Source organism: Balearica regulorum, chromosome 1, assembly GCF_011004875.1.
Source record: "Balearica regulorum gibbericeps isolate bBalReg1 chromosome 1, bBalReg1.pri, whole genome shotgun sequence".
Taxonomy (NCBI): domain Eukaryota; kingdom Metazoa; phylum Chordata; class Aves; order Gruiformes; family Gruidae; genus Balearica; species Balearica regulorum.
Genome location: NC_046184.1, coordinates 133,605,079 through 133,622,234, shown reverse-complemented (window position 1 = coordinate 133,622,234; position 17,156 = coordinate 133,605,079). Strand labels below are relative to the sequence as shown.

General features: G+C 45.7%; 1 protein-coding gene across 2 annotated transcripts in view; it reads left to right on the top strand.

Moving 5' to 3' along the window:
- The window catches only part of NHS (NHS actin remodeling regulator), a 267,222-nt gene that overhangs the window by 210,486 nt on the left and 39,580 nt on the right, over window positions 1-17,156 (top strand). The window contains exon 1 of one of the 2 annotated variants that reach the window (XM_075775835.1): window positions 4,490-4,526. The exons of the other annotated variant lie outside the window; for it this stretch is intronic. Within the exon in view, the coding sequence (XP_075631950.1) occupies window positions 4,505-4,526 (22 nt within the window). The 5' untranslated portion in view covers window positions 4,490-4,504. Of the gene's footprint in view, window positions 1-4,489; window positions 4,527-17,156 lie in introns of those variants that run through there. 2 annotated transcript variants of the gene reach the window in all.

The window sequence follows — 17,156 nt, the reverse complement described above, 5'->3', positions numbered from 1 at the left end:
GAGGGTCTGACTGAATAAGACGCATAACCCCAGTAAGGATCTCCAGGATCAATCGAGTTGTCATCGCTTACCAAATGGTGGGATGCTCGGAGTCCTTGCCGAGGACAGTGCTCGGAAATGGGAGCAGCAGGCTGGAGCAGCCTGGTTTTAGTGTACCACGTAGTCAAGTGGAGCAGGAAGGAAAATAGGCAATGAAAAAATGGCATTGAGATTTTGTCCCAGAGGAATGCCACGCTGTTCTGCCTCCTCCTCTTGTGTTAGGTCAGGAGAACTGGTACTGGGACTTACTTTCTTCTTTCTTTCCTTGAGAAAGTAAAATAGAGGAGAGGGAGGAATATTCACACTGCTTCTGCTTAAAAGCTAACTTTTATGTAGTCCAAGTCAGCTTTGAAATTGAAACCTCCCTGGGATAATGAAACAGGAGAGGCTGAGTTCCTATTTAGACTGATATTATTTGGCTGAGGGCAGTCTTTACTCAAGAGTAATTTGGGAAAGTGACAGACAGCCATGACCTTGATTTACTTTGTAAGAGTTTGGGTTGAAATGGAAGAGTATTGAAATTTAGATTTTTTTTTTTTTTTTTTAAATTGCAGGGACATCATTAAAGAAGAGGACTTTCAATTCTTCCTTTCAGTACGCTCTGTAATGTTAAAAATAGCAGAGGATGTAGATGTGTGACATTCATCTGCTGACTTCTTCATGTCTGTTACCAGATTGATCGCATTTAAAGACTGGTCAAAGCAGAAAAGTAGTCCGGGACTCTCAGCTCACCTCTGAATCATTCTCAAAATGAGAAACACCCATTTATAAGATATAATACACTTGTTAAACTGTGCTCGTGGGAGGCATAGTGCTAGATTAAAGAGGATATTGGAAATCCTGAACAAGGTGCATTTGCTAAGGCAAGTGGAGAATTCATATAATATGGAGCATATTCTACCCCATTTACTGTGGAGGTACCCCAAGGTACACTGAAATGCATACACGAAGGCAGTGCTGCTACTTGATGCTCATTTATTTGAGCACCGATCTTCAACTCAGTCACCCAAATACTTGAAATCATCTGCGTTTGCCAAGTGAAACTGTTAGTTAATATCAATATAATAAGAGGGGAAATTATGGGAGAGGTGGGCAAGCTCCTCTTTCTTCTGGCTGGAAGGATTTCTACCTCTTTGATTGGAAGTTTTGGAAGTTCTGGATGTAATTTCAGCCCTCATTTATTTATGTTGGGTTCTTTCCATCTTCCAATCCCACACTTTGTTTGCCTGTTCTTTCTTACAGGAATGGGTTTGTTTGCTTTCCTACAAAAACATCTCACAACCGGGAACGAGCATGGAGCTTGTCGGGTTAGGGAGCTGTTATAACGCGCCGGCAGTCTGCAAATACTCCTGGCTGCAGATTAAAACAATGCCATCGGTTAGGGGAACCAAAGTAAAATGAGAAGGGGATGTTCAAAGGTTTCTTCAGGGGATAAAATACCTAGGTATTTGAACTGCGAAGTGCTGATAGACCTGTGAGAAGCAGATTTAGGAAGAGAAAACAGAAACACTAAACAAATTGTCCCATTAATCAAAGAAAAACGAGAAGGATGGACTTCATGTGGATTTGTGGACTTGTCCTTTACTCTCTGAAATTCTCTTTGCCGTCTCAGAAAAGCCACAGGACACCCTTCCCTCTCCCAGGGCAGGGGGACCACCACTAGCCCAGGGCCAGCCAGCCAGTCGGTTCCCAGGGCAAAGTGCAATAGTTGAATTTTACCTCTCTGTCCTTAATGGGAGTGGCACTGATTTGTTTTGGTTTGTTGGGGTTTTTTTTTGGGGGGGGGGGTTCCCCCACCTAAAATTTGTATGTCTTTAATTACATAGAACATAATCAATTATTCTGGTAAATTTGGTCAGGGAACTCAAAAATTATGGGGAAGGAATGCAGGGGATAGGCAGCAGGTTTGCCTTTTTTCCTTCAGAAGCTGGGTTAAACACTTCATTTAGAAGGGAAATATGGAGGTTTATCTGGTGAATTGACACACTTTCTGCTTCTTTCTCTTTTGATCTAGTATATGATGTATAATCGATGTTACTCCAGAGATGTTATCAATGCTGCTACGTGTACGTAGGATCCTGCTTTGCTAATGACTGTAATATCCCTATCAGAGGAGTGAGAAATCTGAGGTTTGATTAATGAGTGGTGGCAGAAGACACACTCTGTGTATCTGAAGGTTCACACCTGAGGAGCTTCAAAGATGGTCCCACATCCCTATCCACCACAGTCTTCCCTTCTCAGTCTTGGGCTCTTTCCTGCCCGTGCCAGAGGTCTGTGCCTGCTGCACGTGAGGAGAAGACGGGTGCAGCCTGGCAGGGCTGTGATTTGGAGAAGAGGACCCACAGGGCCACGAACTTGCTAAAAGGTGGAGAGGGAGACTCTTTAGTGGAAATCCCATCCCCGGGTAATACCACCAGTTCTTTGCTGAGTGTGTGACGTTCTTTTGTCCCAGCTGACAGGAGATGTCAGGTTTTCAACCCTGGCTCGTTCAGAAGGTCTCTGGTGTTTGATACAAATGTGTTACCAGCCCACATGGAAAACACAGCTCTGAAGAAGGAGAGTAGGGGGAGGGAGTTACAAATAAACCCTGAGGCAGGATTTTTGCTGACTTCCTTCAACCTCCCGCTGGCTCCCAGTCTCTAGCAGGGATTTTCCAAGGGACCTGATGCACTGGCATGTTCCTAATTCAGAGGGCTGCTGGGGGTTCGGCAGGACTTTTCCAGTCCCCAACACGTAAGACATTTCTGGCATGCAAAAAAGTACCATTACATGACGTGTGTTACACACCACTATACCTTTTAGAGGAGCTTGAGTGACTTCTGTGAAGCTTTTACACCTCAATGTCAAATACTTACCTGTTACCAATGTAGTGGCAAGTGTTATATTTGTGTGCAGCCTGTATGGACAGGTAGGGTGCCAATGACTCTGAGCACATTTGCAAATGCAGCTTTATCCCATCGGTCCCCTTACTAGTGCAATATTTGATATGTCTACGGCATTGCTAGTAGCACTAAGAGATCCAGAATGCATGTCTGTGTTTATATCTGCATGTAGCTCTCTGTGTATATAATAGGTATACGAAGGCATATGTTATACATATGCACGTACGCACAGACTCCTCTCTCCTGCCAGTGCTGTGGCTGCCACCGCCGCTGCCGGCTGCCGCCGTGAGCATGGGAGCGTGCGAGGGAGGCTGCGGAGCCCGGGAGCTGCTCTCCGTCCCTCACCCCGGCCACCCTGGTGCCTGCCGGCCGCCTCAGGGATGGGCAGCGCTCAGCACAAGCCCCAGCGCTACCCCGGGAGAGAAAACGCAGGTAGGGAAAACAAGGCGGCGAATGCCCTTGGCAATAAACAGGCCTTGTGCTGGGGCTCGGCCAAGAGCTGCTGGGTCCTGCAGCCGTCAGTCAGGGGTGAGAGTGTTTTGAGAAGGCTCCCTTCAGTGATGCTTTAGGCTGAGACCTCGGGAGAGCGGAGGAACTGCTGGGAGCGTGTGCGCTGGGTGCTCGCAGCCTGGCTGCTTTGTAACAGCCTGGAGCACTGGCCGAGGGATTTTGCTGCAGCATCCTTCCCAACGGTTAAGGGAGGGAAATAAATGGAGATGCGAGGTGAATCGTACCAGGGGAGTGCTCCGGAGGTACCTGCTCGCTGTTGGTTGCCGGTGGAGCCAGCAGGGCTAGAAATGAGACTGATCTCAGCCCGGCAGCTGGGTGTCCTGGTCTGCAGCAAGCACAGGGTTATTAAATCCAGATGACACCGTGTAAGGGCAGAGGATTTTGTAAGAAGCGATAAATGCTCAGGAGCCAGCATCGCCTGGGTCCTCCAGATGACCTCGTCCCAGGTAGCTCTGTTCGGGATCCTTTTTTATTACAGAAGTAGAGTTGGTGTCTGATGATGTCACACTCAGGGGGAGGGAAATAAAAAAAAAAAAAAAAGATAGATTGCAGTCCTAATGCAAGGAGGATGCAGCAAACCACAGAGAGGGTCCTCTCCTTTAAGGAAGACGAGGCAAAAGGCAGAACCTCTAGGAGGGTCTCTCTCTCCCTCCTGCTTCAAAGAGGAAGACTGTTTGCCTTCTGTAAACGGAGCTGGCTGTGTAATGCATTATACATCGCGAGGTTAGACCTCTTCTGATTTCTTAAGGGAAAGGCTATTTTATTTCTCAAGTGGGTGCCAGCAGGGATGCTGTAAGAGCACACAGAGACGGTGCATCCTCCATCCCGCACTGACACCCACCTGCACGGTCAACTGCAGACCGGGAACTTGGCGAGGAGCGAGGACCGAATCTGGAGCCAATGCAGGGGGAGAGGAGCAGCCTCAGCTTTTTTAGCAAGTGAATGGGGAGGGGGAGGAGGGTAGTATGAGCAGTGATGTCATTTTTAACTAGTTCATTGCAGAGCCGGGGAGTGAAGTTAGAGGAAAAACCTGCAGTCTCAGAATGGCTCTCAGCCTTGACTGGAGACTCTAAATGGCTGAGGGTCCCCACAATGGTAATTCATTTTCTTTCCTATGCAGAACTGTTCTGGTAGACCTTTATTTTGGGTCAAGCAGAGGGCATTTCTTTTCTCTCTCTCTCTCTCTCTGTATGCTTTGAGGGTTTGACTTCAGCTTTTGCCTCCGGTTTGTTAAATACCTTGCAGGTTATTTGAAGTTTTGCCTGGGTAGTTTGAGAATTTATCTCTGGTGTGGGAATCCATGTCATTACAGGAGAGAGTTTAGCATGCAGTGTTTCTGCTACTCGTCAGGAGGGGAGATGCAGAGGTTGCCAAGCACACAGCTTTCTGTATGGGAAATGTACTTTTAAAATCACAGGTGGAAAGAAAGGGACTTGGCTGGCATTTGTTGCTGTAATGGATGGCATTTAATGTTGCTTGTAAGAGGCAGAAAGACTTCTGGTCAACTATACAGATAGAAATGAATCTTGCTTTGGTGACAATTTCTTTGCTTTTGATTGCCAGGTTTTTATTATGAGTGTTTTAATTCTAGTGGAACTGAATGGAAAATGTCAACATGAGAGGTTCTGGCTGTTTGAGGCAGTACATGCATGTGTATTTCTTCATGGCATGCACTAACCACTCGCCTGCTGCTTCCTCCGCTGCACTTGCCCTGTTGCCGTCTTCCATAGCAATCAGTGGGCTGCCAGGCTGCACCACAGGACAGTCGGCAGCACAGAGGGTTATGCTGCTTGCCGGTTCCAGGAATCAGCAGCAGCAGCAGTCAAGCCGTTTTCAGATAAATAAGGTTGTCAAGACAGGTCCATCAAGGGTAAAGAGGCTCGGCCAAAATGGCGGGTGGGGTAGAGCATCCCCAGTTTATATTTCCGAGTATTCAGCTGCTGGTGTCACTGGCACAGTCTGGGTGTGTGCCTGTTGTGGTGCTGCTCGGTCCGAAGGCAGAGGCTGTAACGCCCGGAGTCCAGCTGGCTGTGGAAGGCTCAGAACGTTCCTCTCTGGGCTCCTGTTTGCCAATGGTGAGACTTGCTTGTCTTCTCACCCAGGTGAACACCCGAGAGAGCTGAGGAAGCCAGACCTCAGTTTTACTTACTAGGAACTTGGGACGGGGATGTGATAGTCAAATACCTTCTGCTGTAGCCTATCATGGCAACTGTGAGCTCAAAGCTGGGAGATCTGGGGTCGAGGATGAAAGAGGCAGAATAGCAATGAGAACATTATGATACCTTCTGAATACGAAATGTTCCTTCAGGAGGTTCCTGCGGATGATAAAGGCTTGGTGAATCTGTTGCTGCCCGTGAGAAAGCTCTTAATGAAGAGTATCTGGGAGGAATAAGCCTCTCTTTTACCATCTATCATGAAGATGCTGGCAGGCATCACAGGGGCCATTTTCAGCTCCTCCGCCTGCAACACACCATGGTGCAGAGGGAGAGTAAATCTGGTAAGCTTTTTCTTCTGCCAGTTCTCCCAACATTAGCCTCAGTGTTGGAATATGTAATTCAGAGCCAAAAGCCAGGCTTTCAAAGTGACATGTTCGTATCAGTGTGGTTTTCATCCAGATGCGTGCTTGCCTTCCCTGATAGTGCTTATGTGGGGGCAGTGTGCCTGGCAGGTGGAGGGAATGGATAACAGGCTGTACTGAACTAGTCACCATGGCATATGGAAGCTTTCCATCTCTCTAGCGCGAGGCTGAATCTGCTGCTGTGGATGGGCAACTTTGGTTTCCTCTGATTTTAGTGTGGTACCCTTCAACAGCAGGAAATTAATGCATTTGAAAAAGGAGAGCAAAGAATTCTGCACCTGGAGTAAGCGTTGCTTCATCCTCCTCCTTTGGGAGCTCAAATATTCCTCCTGCCCAGTGCCTGGAGTATTCCAGGGCACTAGTTCTGACTTATTTGTCTCAGCTCAGTTCATCTGAGGTGAGCAATTGCAAATTCACAGCAGCAGAGATGGAGTCCGCTACCCAAAGAAGAGGGGAGCTGCATGTGACTGCAGCCAGTGTGCCCGCTTCTGCAGCCTTCCCCCTTAGGAACCAGCTGACTTTGCAGCAGGGAAGGTTACGAAGACCTTTCCAAGTGCAAAGAGAAATAAAGCACTGGGACAGGCATCCTACGGAGCTTATGGGATGTCCTTCTTTTAGGCTTTTTAGGAACAAGTAAGAATAAAGTTGGGGTGGACTTGAAATTCTCGGTCCACTTTAGAGCACTGGAATTACATTTGGCTTTGTGTTTTAGCATTCGTAGGACAATTTTGGTTATGCATCAGTCAAAATTCACTATAGGAAGCAGCTTCTATGTCTGGGGGTAGGTGCCTTATTTGCTATTTATTTTCGCTGTGTTTCAGGGTTGGAAAAGTCACAGACCAGACAGTTCTCTCATGGTTCCTTCCTGCCTTCCATTTCTACTGCAGTATGACTTAGCCCCATTGAGGTCCTACCACCAAGGGGATGAGAATGGTTCAGTCTCTGAGCCCATTCAGCTGTGAAACTTTCTACTGCTACGGTCAGCAAAAGCATGACTGGTGTGTCAGTGATGAACATGCCTTTTAGGAAATGGGAACCAGTGCACAGAAGTGACTGCAAAGGTTGCAGTATCTCTGGACTTCAGTGAGCTTTGGGTCTTATCATTAGTTGGCAACTGTGTTTGCTGTCACTGGACTCTGGTCAAGACTGCAGTTGGTTTGGAGTGGACTCTTGGAGAGGGTTGGGGCAGTGGAGCATGAAGGAAACAGACTTGACTTGACTGATGTAGTTTGCTGCCCATGAGGAAGCACATTTTTCATACTGTAACTCTGACACGGTATGACTTGCAATCTACAGCGTGATCCTTCTGTATGTTTATGTAGTAGAATTTACTTACTGTTCCAGTTGTTCTCACCTTGCATGGTCTTCTCAGAGGAGAACAACATAAGCTCCATGGGAGTGAATTCAAGCTTAGAGGTGTGTCAAAGAGGTATTTTATGGTGCTTGTGATGGAGATCAAAGTTACAGAAGCAGATAATAAAGAGGACTGAGACTGGGTACCCAAAGCCCCCACAGGAGGTGAGAAAATCACTTTCAAGGGATGGGATGAGATCACATCTGGCCTAGGAAAGGATCCTTACCAGGGCTACAGAGAAAGTGTGGATAACTCATTGGCGGGGGGGGGGGGGGGACAACACACGACGAACTTCCCAGTCCCAAATTTAGCAATGAGTTCAGCTCTGTGCATGTGACCAAGAAATACTAAGGTCAAGCATGTAATTGCATTTATGCCATTGTCATCCAAGTAATTATCTTTTCCCCCGGGCATTTCAACAGGGTAAAACCGAAGTGGGTTTGGACTGCTGTAGCCTGATGAAACTAGGTAACCTCTATGGCTTGCCTGCCAGGCTGTCTCCTCTGTTTTGGGTTCTGTTGGTAGAGCAGGCAGTGGTTATATTCCTCTGGGGTACTTTTTTTTAGGCTACATGTTTAAGTTTGGAAAAATCTTTGTAATCATATCAATTCTTGGAAGGTAACAGAGTATGTCCTTACCCAGCAGTATGTCTTTGGTAATAATGCTTGATCAAAGTGATGGGATTTCTAACTGTATCCTCATATGATTGTACGTAGAGGTTGATTCTGCATCTGCTGCAGATGGGAGTGGGATCAAACATAATATATCACTATAACAGCACATAGTAAAGAGAGATGATTCAGGTCTGTTGTGATACATGCATGAATCCTAATACCTTCAATCATTTCAAGGAATAAAAGATGTTGGCTCACATAGGCACGTAAGTGAAGAAACAGCTATTTTGTGCGCTATGAAGTGTGCAGACACAAGGTCTTTAGGTGGTGGCAGCCTGTATACGTAGGATACTTCTATCATTGCTGGAAAATGGCACCCCTTTCATTCAGCCTAGTAACAGCCAAGCTCTTAATGCCAGAAGATCTAACTGGAATGAATCAACCACAAAGGATGTTCTTAAGAGCGCTTTTAAAAGCTGTCAGTTAGGTTTAAGATGAACACTAGAACAATTTGCTGAAATCCGAAGCCATTTTGTGACCCTTGCATTTTGAGAACCCTCTGGATAGAACTATAAGACACTGTGCTGTTTTCTGCCAGTGTTTGAAGGGGGGAAAAATAGCAGTGGGAGAAAAGGCGAGTTCTGCACAGTCTTCTCTTGTTTCAGGAAGGACTGGTGTTTTCTTCCAGGTTTGCACAGCAGTGCTGCACATCATTCACCTCATCATAATGATAATAGTATATAATCTTCATAATAGTGATAATCTTCGTATGCAGCTGCAGATTTCAAATTCCTCCCTAGTTTTAGCACAAATTTCATTTAATGGCATCAGAAGACTGGTTTTTCGTGTCCCTGCCTATTTACCCCTACATAACCTCACTGCTAGCTATCAGAACTCAACTTTTGATAAGAGGAAAGGTGATGCACCAATGTCAGAATATGCAGATTCACGTTTCACAGTTGTACCTCAGCTCTTGTGTACCTAATAATTTTTTTTTTTTTTTTTGGCACAGCACAGGCAATCAAAATTTATCTTCCAAATTAAGACTGTAATTATATTTTGATAAAGATCTGGCAATTCAGTGAGAATGAAATTTTAAGGGTTGCTGGGATACAGATGACTCTGGGTTATGGGGAAGCGTTTGCATGTGGAATACTAATAAGCCAAGGTTGTTCAGCATCCTTATCTAGACTTTTCCAATAGTGTCTGATAACACAGGCAATCAAGTGCTTGTTTCTTTGCTATTATTCTGGCAAAGTGATTAAAGATACAGGCTGCCTTTTATGAATGAAAAGCCAACATGCTCGACATGGAGCGACACAGACATGTCCGCCTGTTCGATACAGAAGAAAAGTGGGGGAATAGAGTGCTGACCGTGCCCACGTTATTGAGCCTGCCAAAATAAACCTTCCCTGAGTTTTCCCTGGATCTTGGCGATGCCAAGGAGCCTCTGTGCAAGGAGTGAGCCCATTCCTGGGTGGCGTGAGCCCTACCTGCGATGGCTGCTGCTGGGATCCTCCTTTCACAGCGCCGGGTCCCCACGGGGGAGCAGGAGCTGGAAGCGGTCGCAGGGATTAGCGTGGGATAACCAAATATGTCAGAGCTTGCTGTCCAGGCAGGATGGCCACAGAAGTGACGGCACCGTACGGCTGGGGGAGGTGACAAACCACTTGATTCAACCCACGGCTGCCAAAGGGAAGGTCCTGGCTCACGTGTGGGTACTTCCTTGTGCCAGTCCAGCAGATGAGTAAAGCTTGACCTCAGCGCTGCAATCCGATGAAGGAAGAAGAGCTATAGCACTTTCTCTCTTTTAAGTGTCTGGTCTGTATGTGACACTAATTAGTTATTACGGAAAGTTATTGCTATTCAATAATGTGGCCTGCTGACAAGGTATTATTTACTGCCTGTGCTGTGGTAGCACTTGCCGACCTCGGAGGGGTTCGTCTCCGGCGCTCCTGGCACGCTGCATCCCTGAGCCCTGCCCCAGCCCAGCCAATAACCCACGCCTGTCTCCCCGGGTTTCTGCTGTGCGACTGGCCAGCAGCGAGGCCGGCACGTGGTTTGTGTTATCACCTTGCTAGAGCTCTGCTCCAGCCTGCTTCAAATACGGGCACCATAAGGGAGGCCGGCAAGGGAAAGATCTGTTTTCCCTTGCACTTAGTCCGTCCCAGACTTCCTCCACCCTACCAAAGCCTTTTTATTTCAATGTCTAACCCCAAATGTTGAGCCAAGCCCTCAATAATTATTATACTCTTTTCAGCAGTGGTTTAGGGACTTAACTGTAGCACATGGTTGTATTTTTACTACAGATCAGAACAATTCTGTGACTTCATGGGTTTTTTTTCAATTAACTGTGAAATAGTGAATGTGTCATCTAACAGTTTAAAAAAAAAGGTTCTGGTAAGATGTCAGCTTCATCAAAAGGAATGGTTTTACTTCCCTTCTGGTCTGAATACCTCCCAGGTCTTCGGTGACTAAATTTTATTCTCAAGTTGTTCTTTCATGATCTGTAAGAAAGGGACTTATGGCGGTGCAGTTTGAATGGCAGGTGGAGCAGATGTGATTCAGGAGGCTGAGGTTAATGAGCATTTTGGGGAAGGCAGAGTCCATTGGAGACATTGCAGCTGTAATAGGAGACAAAAGAGCCATCCCCTTCCATAAAACATTTAAAGGTCTTTTCAACATAAGGTGTGCACTGCTTAAATGGTAGTCTCCTAGTCTTCTCAAATGCAACCTTCAAAAGCAGTAATTTGCTTTCTTTCTCCTACTGTAATACGTCTGGACATGTGACACCAATCTTGGACAACTCTAAACTGCAGGGATGTGCCTCAGCCCAAATCTTGCAATTTGCTTTAAGCTTTGAGACTGACCAGAGAAGACACTTGGTCACTGGCTCAGTGTCTCCGTCCTGGCTCTTGCAGGTCCTTGAGAAAAGCACTGGAAATGTGCCTCGGGATCCCCAGTTCTGGCATATACTGAAGGCTCAGTCCTCATTCTTTGGGGCAGTCCAGGACTGTCCTCTGTCTTACAGCCTAAACTTGCCTTTGGTAATTTTTCACTCTTTCCACTTCAGAGGAGTCCAGAAAATTACGGAATCACAGAATCACAGATTGGTAGGGGTTGGAAGGCACCTCTGGAGATCATCTAGTCCAACGCCCCTGCTAGAGCAGGATCACCTAGAGCAGGTTGCACAGGATCACGTCCAGGTGGGTTTTGAATATCTCCAGAGAAGGAGACTCCACAGCCTCTCTGGGCAGCCTGTTCCAGTGCCCTGTCACCCTCAGAGTAAAGAATTTTTTCCTTCATACCTGAGACAAAACTGGTTCCCCCAAGTTCGATAAAATCTTTCATCTCGAGTTGTTTCTATCTTAATATATGACTGACTGCTGTCCTTTTCCTGCCTTGGCAGTGGCGGGTGCCTATTCATATGAGGCAGAATTAAAAAATAAATAAACCTCTAAGTCATACATCACTGCATAAATGTACCAAAAAGTGTTCAGCCAGTGTGGATGTATTGCCCTATTCAGTGGCTGGCTGATGTGTCAGTCTGTTTTACTCCAGCCCCATTCTCTGAGTTTGTATTTCGTTTCTGCTTACTACACGTGCGAATTTTACATTTCATTCAGTTTTTCTTCTGCGTGCTCTACGGTGCCTCTTCATAACACCTACATCTAGTGGTAACTTTTCACGAAGTCACCTTCTCTGCCCTCATCCTTTCAGTCAGCCTTTCTCATTTTCCAAACCAGTCACGCCCACCGGGTTGGCCTCGCTGCAGGCTCTGATCCTCTCTGGAGGAAGGTGATGCTGGCGGTGGGTGTCCAGGCTGCTCCCTCCTGCTCTCCAACCACCCCAGTGCCCAGGGGTGAGCTGTGGCTTCTCTCCTAGGAGCAGGTAGTGTGTTCCCTGCTAGCGCCTCGAAGCATTTTCCATAGGAAAGCAAGTTGGGAAAGGAACGGGAGCAAGAGCAAAGAAACCCAGAGTTTTATTGCAGCCTCAGCAGAAGTGGTGATAGGTGCAGAAGCGCCGTAGCTGTGCTGCCGGAGGGAGCACAGCAGCTATTTTGGTCTTTGTGGTCTTGTTTGCTGCAGTGGGTGGCCATGTCTTATCCTCTTAGCTGAAAAATGGAGGAAGGAAATGGTTATTTCCATGGCTTAGTCAGCTTGCAGGTCCCAGGTTGTTTCTGGTGCCAGCACCACGGTGAAGTCTTCTCAGGATTATCTGAAATTTATTTTGGAGGCAGGCAGAGCCCTGCCTTCATCTTCTGGCAGCCACTGTTTGAACAGAGGCACTGTGCAGTTGGTGATGCCTCCAAGAGATGCAACAAACATTATGTTATGAATTGTGGTCTGTGGGCTATCAGAATAGGATTTGGTACACAAAAAACAACCCTGAAGACCTTATGACCTCAGGAAAAGGGTTTCAGCTTTGCTGGGTGGAAATTCCTACTTCCTGGGCAGAAGTATTTACTCAGTAAATACTCAAGTGGAGAAAGATCGGGGGGGGGGGGTGGGGGGGTGGAAATTGCAGCCAACAAGGCTAGGAGTAAAAACTGCAGTGCAGCAGTGTCCCACACTTTTCAATCCCTGTCATGTAGTCTGAACGTAAAAGGTTGTGTTCACCATAACAAGTCCAAATGAATGTACTGAAGCTCATTCTCTTTACTACATTTCTGCCTGTGCAAAGGTATGGGACAAAGCTTTGAAAAGCATGTGATCTTTGACCAGTAAAACAGTGCCAGCCAAAGCCATTACTACCATTTATCAGCATAACATGTCTTTTTGATGAATGTGGGGATGTGTGGAGTAGGCTAACTGCTAAAATGCAGTTCTGTCAGTGTGGCTGCAGCTGCTTTGCCAGTATAATGTATTGTAGAAAGACAAAAGTCACTTTGTTGCATTAAAACCCAAAGAACCTTCATAGTTTGAGAGCAGAAAATGACCCCAGATAACACAGCTGGAGTTAGCTAGACCCTGAATTGTTTCCAGAGGTTGGTTAGCTCATGTGCGCAATACGCTGCCTTGTACTGCTCAAGACCTCCCAACACCTATACATAGAGTTCCTGCATGCAGTGAGTTGTTAGGTTGAGAGATACTATGAATTTGAAGCTTAGATATAAGCAGCATGCAACATGACCATTCTGCGTCATGTTGGTAGATAGAATAGAATAGAATAGAATAGAATAGAATAGAATAGAATAGAATAGAATAGAATAGAATAGAATATTTTCAGTTGGAAGGGACCTACTATGATAATCTACTCCCAATGGAAGACTGCTAGTACAAAATTCAGAATTAAACTCTGGTTGTCATCAGCCGTAATGGTAAAAAAAGTGTTACATTACATAGGCACCTGGCTGGAAATGTTAGGTAGCGCTGAGATATGTATCCAATGGACAGCTAGCCCCAAGTCTCCCTCGTTTCATCACGTTAAAGGGGGATTAATTACCTGATGCTCTGTGCCTCCATTGATGTGGCTGGGGACGACGGCAGCCGAAAGGCAGGTCTGGAAAATTTAGAGCTGTGGTTCGGTGGGGCTTCGCCTCTTGGGGATCTGGGCCAAATGTGGAGCTGGTTGGAGGAAGTGAAATTTTTCTCCCTGCTGGGATGAATGAATCGTCACAGCCTAGGCAGTGACGGTGCTGTTGCAAAGCTGTGCTTTCTGTGGTAGGCAACAAATTCGTTTCAGTTTGCCCCCCAAAAAAGAATTTCTGAATACAAAGAGTTACCTTGGGGATTACTTGAATAAGCTCAGCTCTGGGCACATGTCTGTCTCAGCGGTTCATGAATGGGATGAGAAACTGTTTTCTGCCCACAGCCCTACTTTGAGGCTTATTTCTGTGAGTGATGTGCAGCACTTAGGTTATTATTGCTTCTGGAGCAGCAGCATCCTACACTCAATGAGTGTCCGCAGATAAAAGGGCATTGAAGGGGAAGGAATACGAGTATCTTCTAGCCATTCCTTTAGCAAATGTTTCCCTTAGTCTTAACTTATCATGGATGTGGCTGTAATTTCAGTAGTAATAGAACTGGAATTTCTTAAAGGCTGGAAAATTACTCCACTGTCCTGTAAAAGTATCTGCAAAATAAATTGTTTTCTGAGTCAAAATGAGAATCTTCAAAGTTTAGATATTTTCTTGTGACAGGCTGAAGTTTTGCTGTAGCTTTTCCATCCTAGAAGTACATGTAAAAGTTTGTAGAAAATATGGAGAGTTATACTAACTGTGTCTGCTCTGTCCCTTGTAAAGTGAAGCAGCATTGCAGTATTTGTAAAATGTCACTATTGTGCAAATATTACAAAGACAAAAGGAATCAAGATGCTAATAGAAGGGAAAAAGGATAACCCGGATGAAAAGCATCCAAATTAATCTTTGCCTAACTGCCATTTTCATAGGTAAGTAGTGGTTGCACTTTTTAGATATTTTTTCTTCTGTGCTGTTGCATAGAATCCCATTTTGGGGATAAATTCAAAGTGTGTTAAGTATGCCCATAACTGAACTTCAGAAATAACTCTGCGTGACAGAAACATTGCCAAGCAGTGACCTCACCCTTGCCTACTACGCAAAGATGTGCTGCATCCCACAGGAAATCAATACTTACTAATGTGGACAAACACGAAGATGAAATTGTCAAATGGGCAAGTCAGGGAAATAATCTTGATTTATCAGAATTAGCTGTGATTTAAATGCAGTAGTTAAAAATCCTCGAGTGATTATGAATGTGGCAGATGATCAGTGCATTCGTGCATCTCCCCATGCCGTGTGGGTCTGGGCTCTGATGGGAATCACCCAGGGCACCAGCCTGATTCTTTTTTCTTTACTGACCATGGCAGGTTAATTTGGAATAATGAACCACCTGTTACTTATCCAGTCCAGCATTTTGGAGCTGCTTGTAAATGGTGGAGGTTGGTTGTGCTATAGGGACCTGTGGGTCCAAAACCGCAGCCCGGGCAATGCAAACCAGAGCTCATCTGCAAAGGTTTGGAGCATGCCCTAGCAGGGAATAAGCAAGCCTAGTTTTATCTGGAATAATATAATACTAAACAAACCCACCAATAAGACATTATTGGACCAGCACATGAAATGTGAGGCCTATTATTTTATGTGTAAATGCTTAGTGTAGAGGATGATTTCTGCCTTTAAGACACAAAAGTAGGATAGAAAAGGCTCAGAGCTCCCTGGGAGGACAAGAGGCTTTGAAGGTCAGGAGGTGACTTGCCCTGGGCCAGAGCGGGGATGTGCCAGCCTACCAGGCCATAGTCCATCTCCACACAACAGCAGCCCAGGCAACCACCATTTGAAAATGCTCTCAGTTCTTTACTTTCCACTGCATACCAACTCCTATATTTTCTTCTTCTTTTCTCTTTTTTTTTTCCCCCCTTTTTTTTTTCTTTTAAGCTCAGTGGTAGGGGTAAGAGCTTGTTTTTGTATTCTCTGTAACACCCTTACAATACTTTAGACGCTACACAGAAAATAAGCAGATGGCTGTGAACTGATCTATATTTGTATATAAAATGTCTCCGACTTAACAAACAATATCCATATTATAAAAAAAGTTGGCTGGGGTGGCTCCCCCTCCCCCTGTGCTGGCAGATGCTGCGGGAGTTGATAAGACGTGAAGACTGATTGCCACCTGCCCCCAGACAGCATCCTGCCAGATCAGGGCTGGGGTATATCCGTGGGTGTCGTCTGCCTTTCTCTATTCAACGTGGAGAGCATCTCAGCCTCTAGAGCAGTCTGGCACCTCTTCCAGCACTTCTTTTTTTATTTAACACCACTTGGAAAATCCACATAGAAAGAAGAAAGGCGAGGAGGAGAAGGCAGTAAAGTGGGAGGGAGGTAATTAGGGCCAGACCCGATGTCCCAGCGTAGCCGAAGGGGCCAGAGAAGTCAGGCAGAGCCATGGCTCAGAAAGGACAGAGCAAGGACAGCAAAATTTGACACCTGGTGCAGCTTATTGTGTCACATTTCTGAGTGTGTTTACACCTCTCTTCATAAAAATCAATGTATTTGTTCAGTTTCTCGGACAATGCTTTACCTTTTGAGTTAAAAGTCACCTTATGCCTTGCTAGCCTGCTTGCCTGTGACTGAAATTTATTTTTTTATTTTGTCATTAAACATATTCAACAAGTAAATGCAGCAACCCATCCACAGCTTCACAGACACACGTTTGTTTCTGAGTAGGTGATCCTGCTCCCCTGTAAAGGCAGCATCTCCCTTCTTGGTGCCTGGTGGTGCTGGGGCACGCCAGCTCAGCACAGACCATCTTCTCGTGGTCCTTCCACAGTGAACAGAGGGGGCAGGCTCTTCACAGGACTATTCGGAGCTCTCTGAGGCTCATTCCTACTCAAAATCAGTGAGGAGCCTGTCTGTTAGCTACAGAAATTCACCAGGGAGACAAATCGCCTCTGGGGAAAGTTACTTTTGTGATTACTTTCTGTTGTCTGCTTCTTTATGCTTGGAAATGTTGTCAACTTTGCTCCTTGTGAACAAATCCAAGCGTCCCAGGAGTGCTCTCTCCCCCGATTCACCATTCCGCTCAATACTTGATACATTAAGGTCAAAAAATGTTTGCTACTCAACAGCCCCATTTTTTACTTACACTTTCTGCATGATAATTTTAATGACAATGCCCTTTCTTCCCCTCTCCTCCTTTCCTTTCCTTTTTTCCTTTCCTGAAAGTATCTCCTGGTTTAGTTTCTTTTTCTGTGGATTTTTTTTTTCCTGCAGCTTATTTCCTGCAGTTTATTTTTATTTCATTTTCATCACTGCTTATGATAGAGAGTTTGCAGGCTTCCTGTCCAGTGTTGCAGCCAGTGTCATGCCACAGTGGTATTTCTGACAGTTACCAGTAGGTGTTGACACCTGACGTTTCTGCTCTGGTTTTGACTGGATGCAGCAAAACATTTCCATTGCACCCCACCTTCTTCTTCATGTGCAGTATTCGGTACACAGTTATAATAAAATGTCTGCCCACACTGAAAAGGTAGTCATTTTATATGTACATTAAGCGAGCAATTTTTTGCCACTCCGTGTATTTGCTGTGCTAAACCCAATGTGTTGAAACTGCCTTGTCAGTCCAATGTACGCACGAAGACAGATGAGTGACAAATGTGCAAGAATTTGCTGTTCGCTATATTATGTTCTGGATGAAAACTCTCACCAGAGAGCGGTCCACACCCTT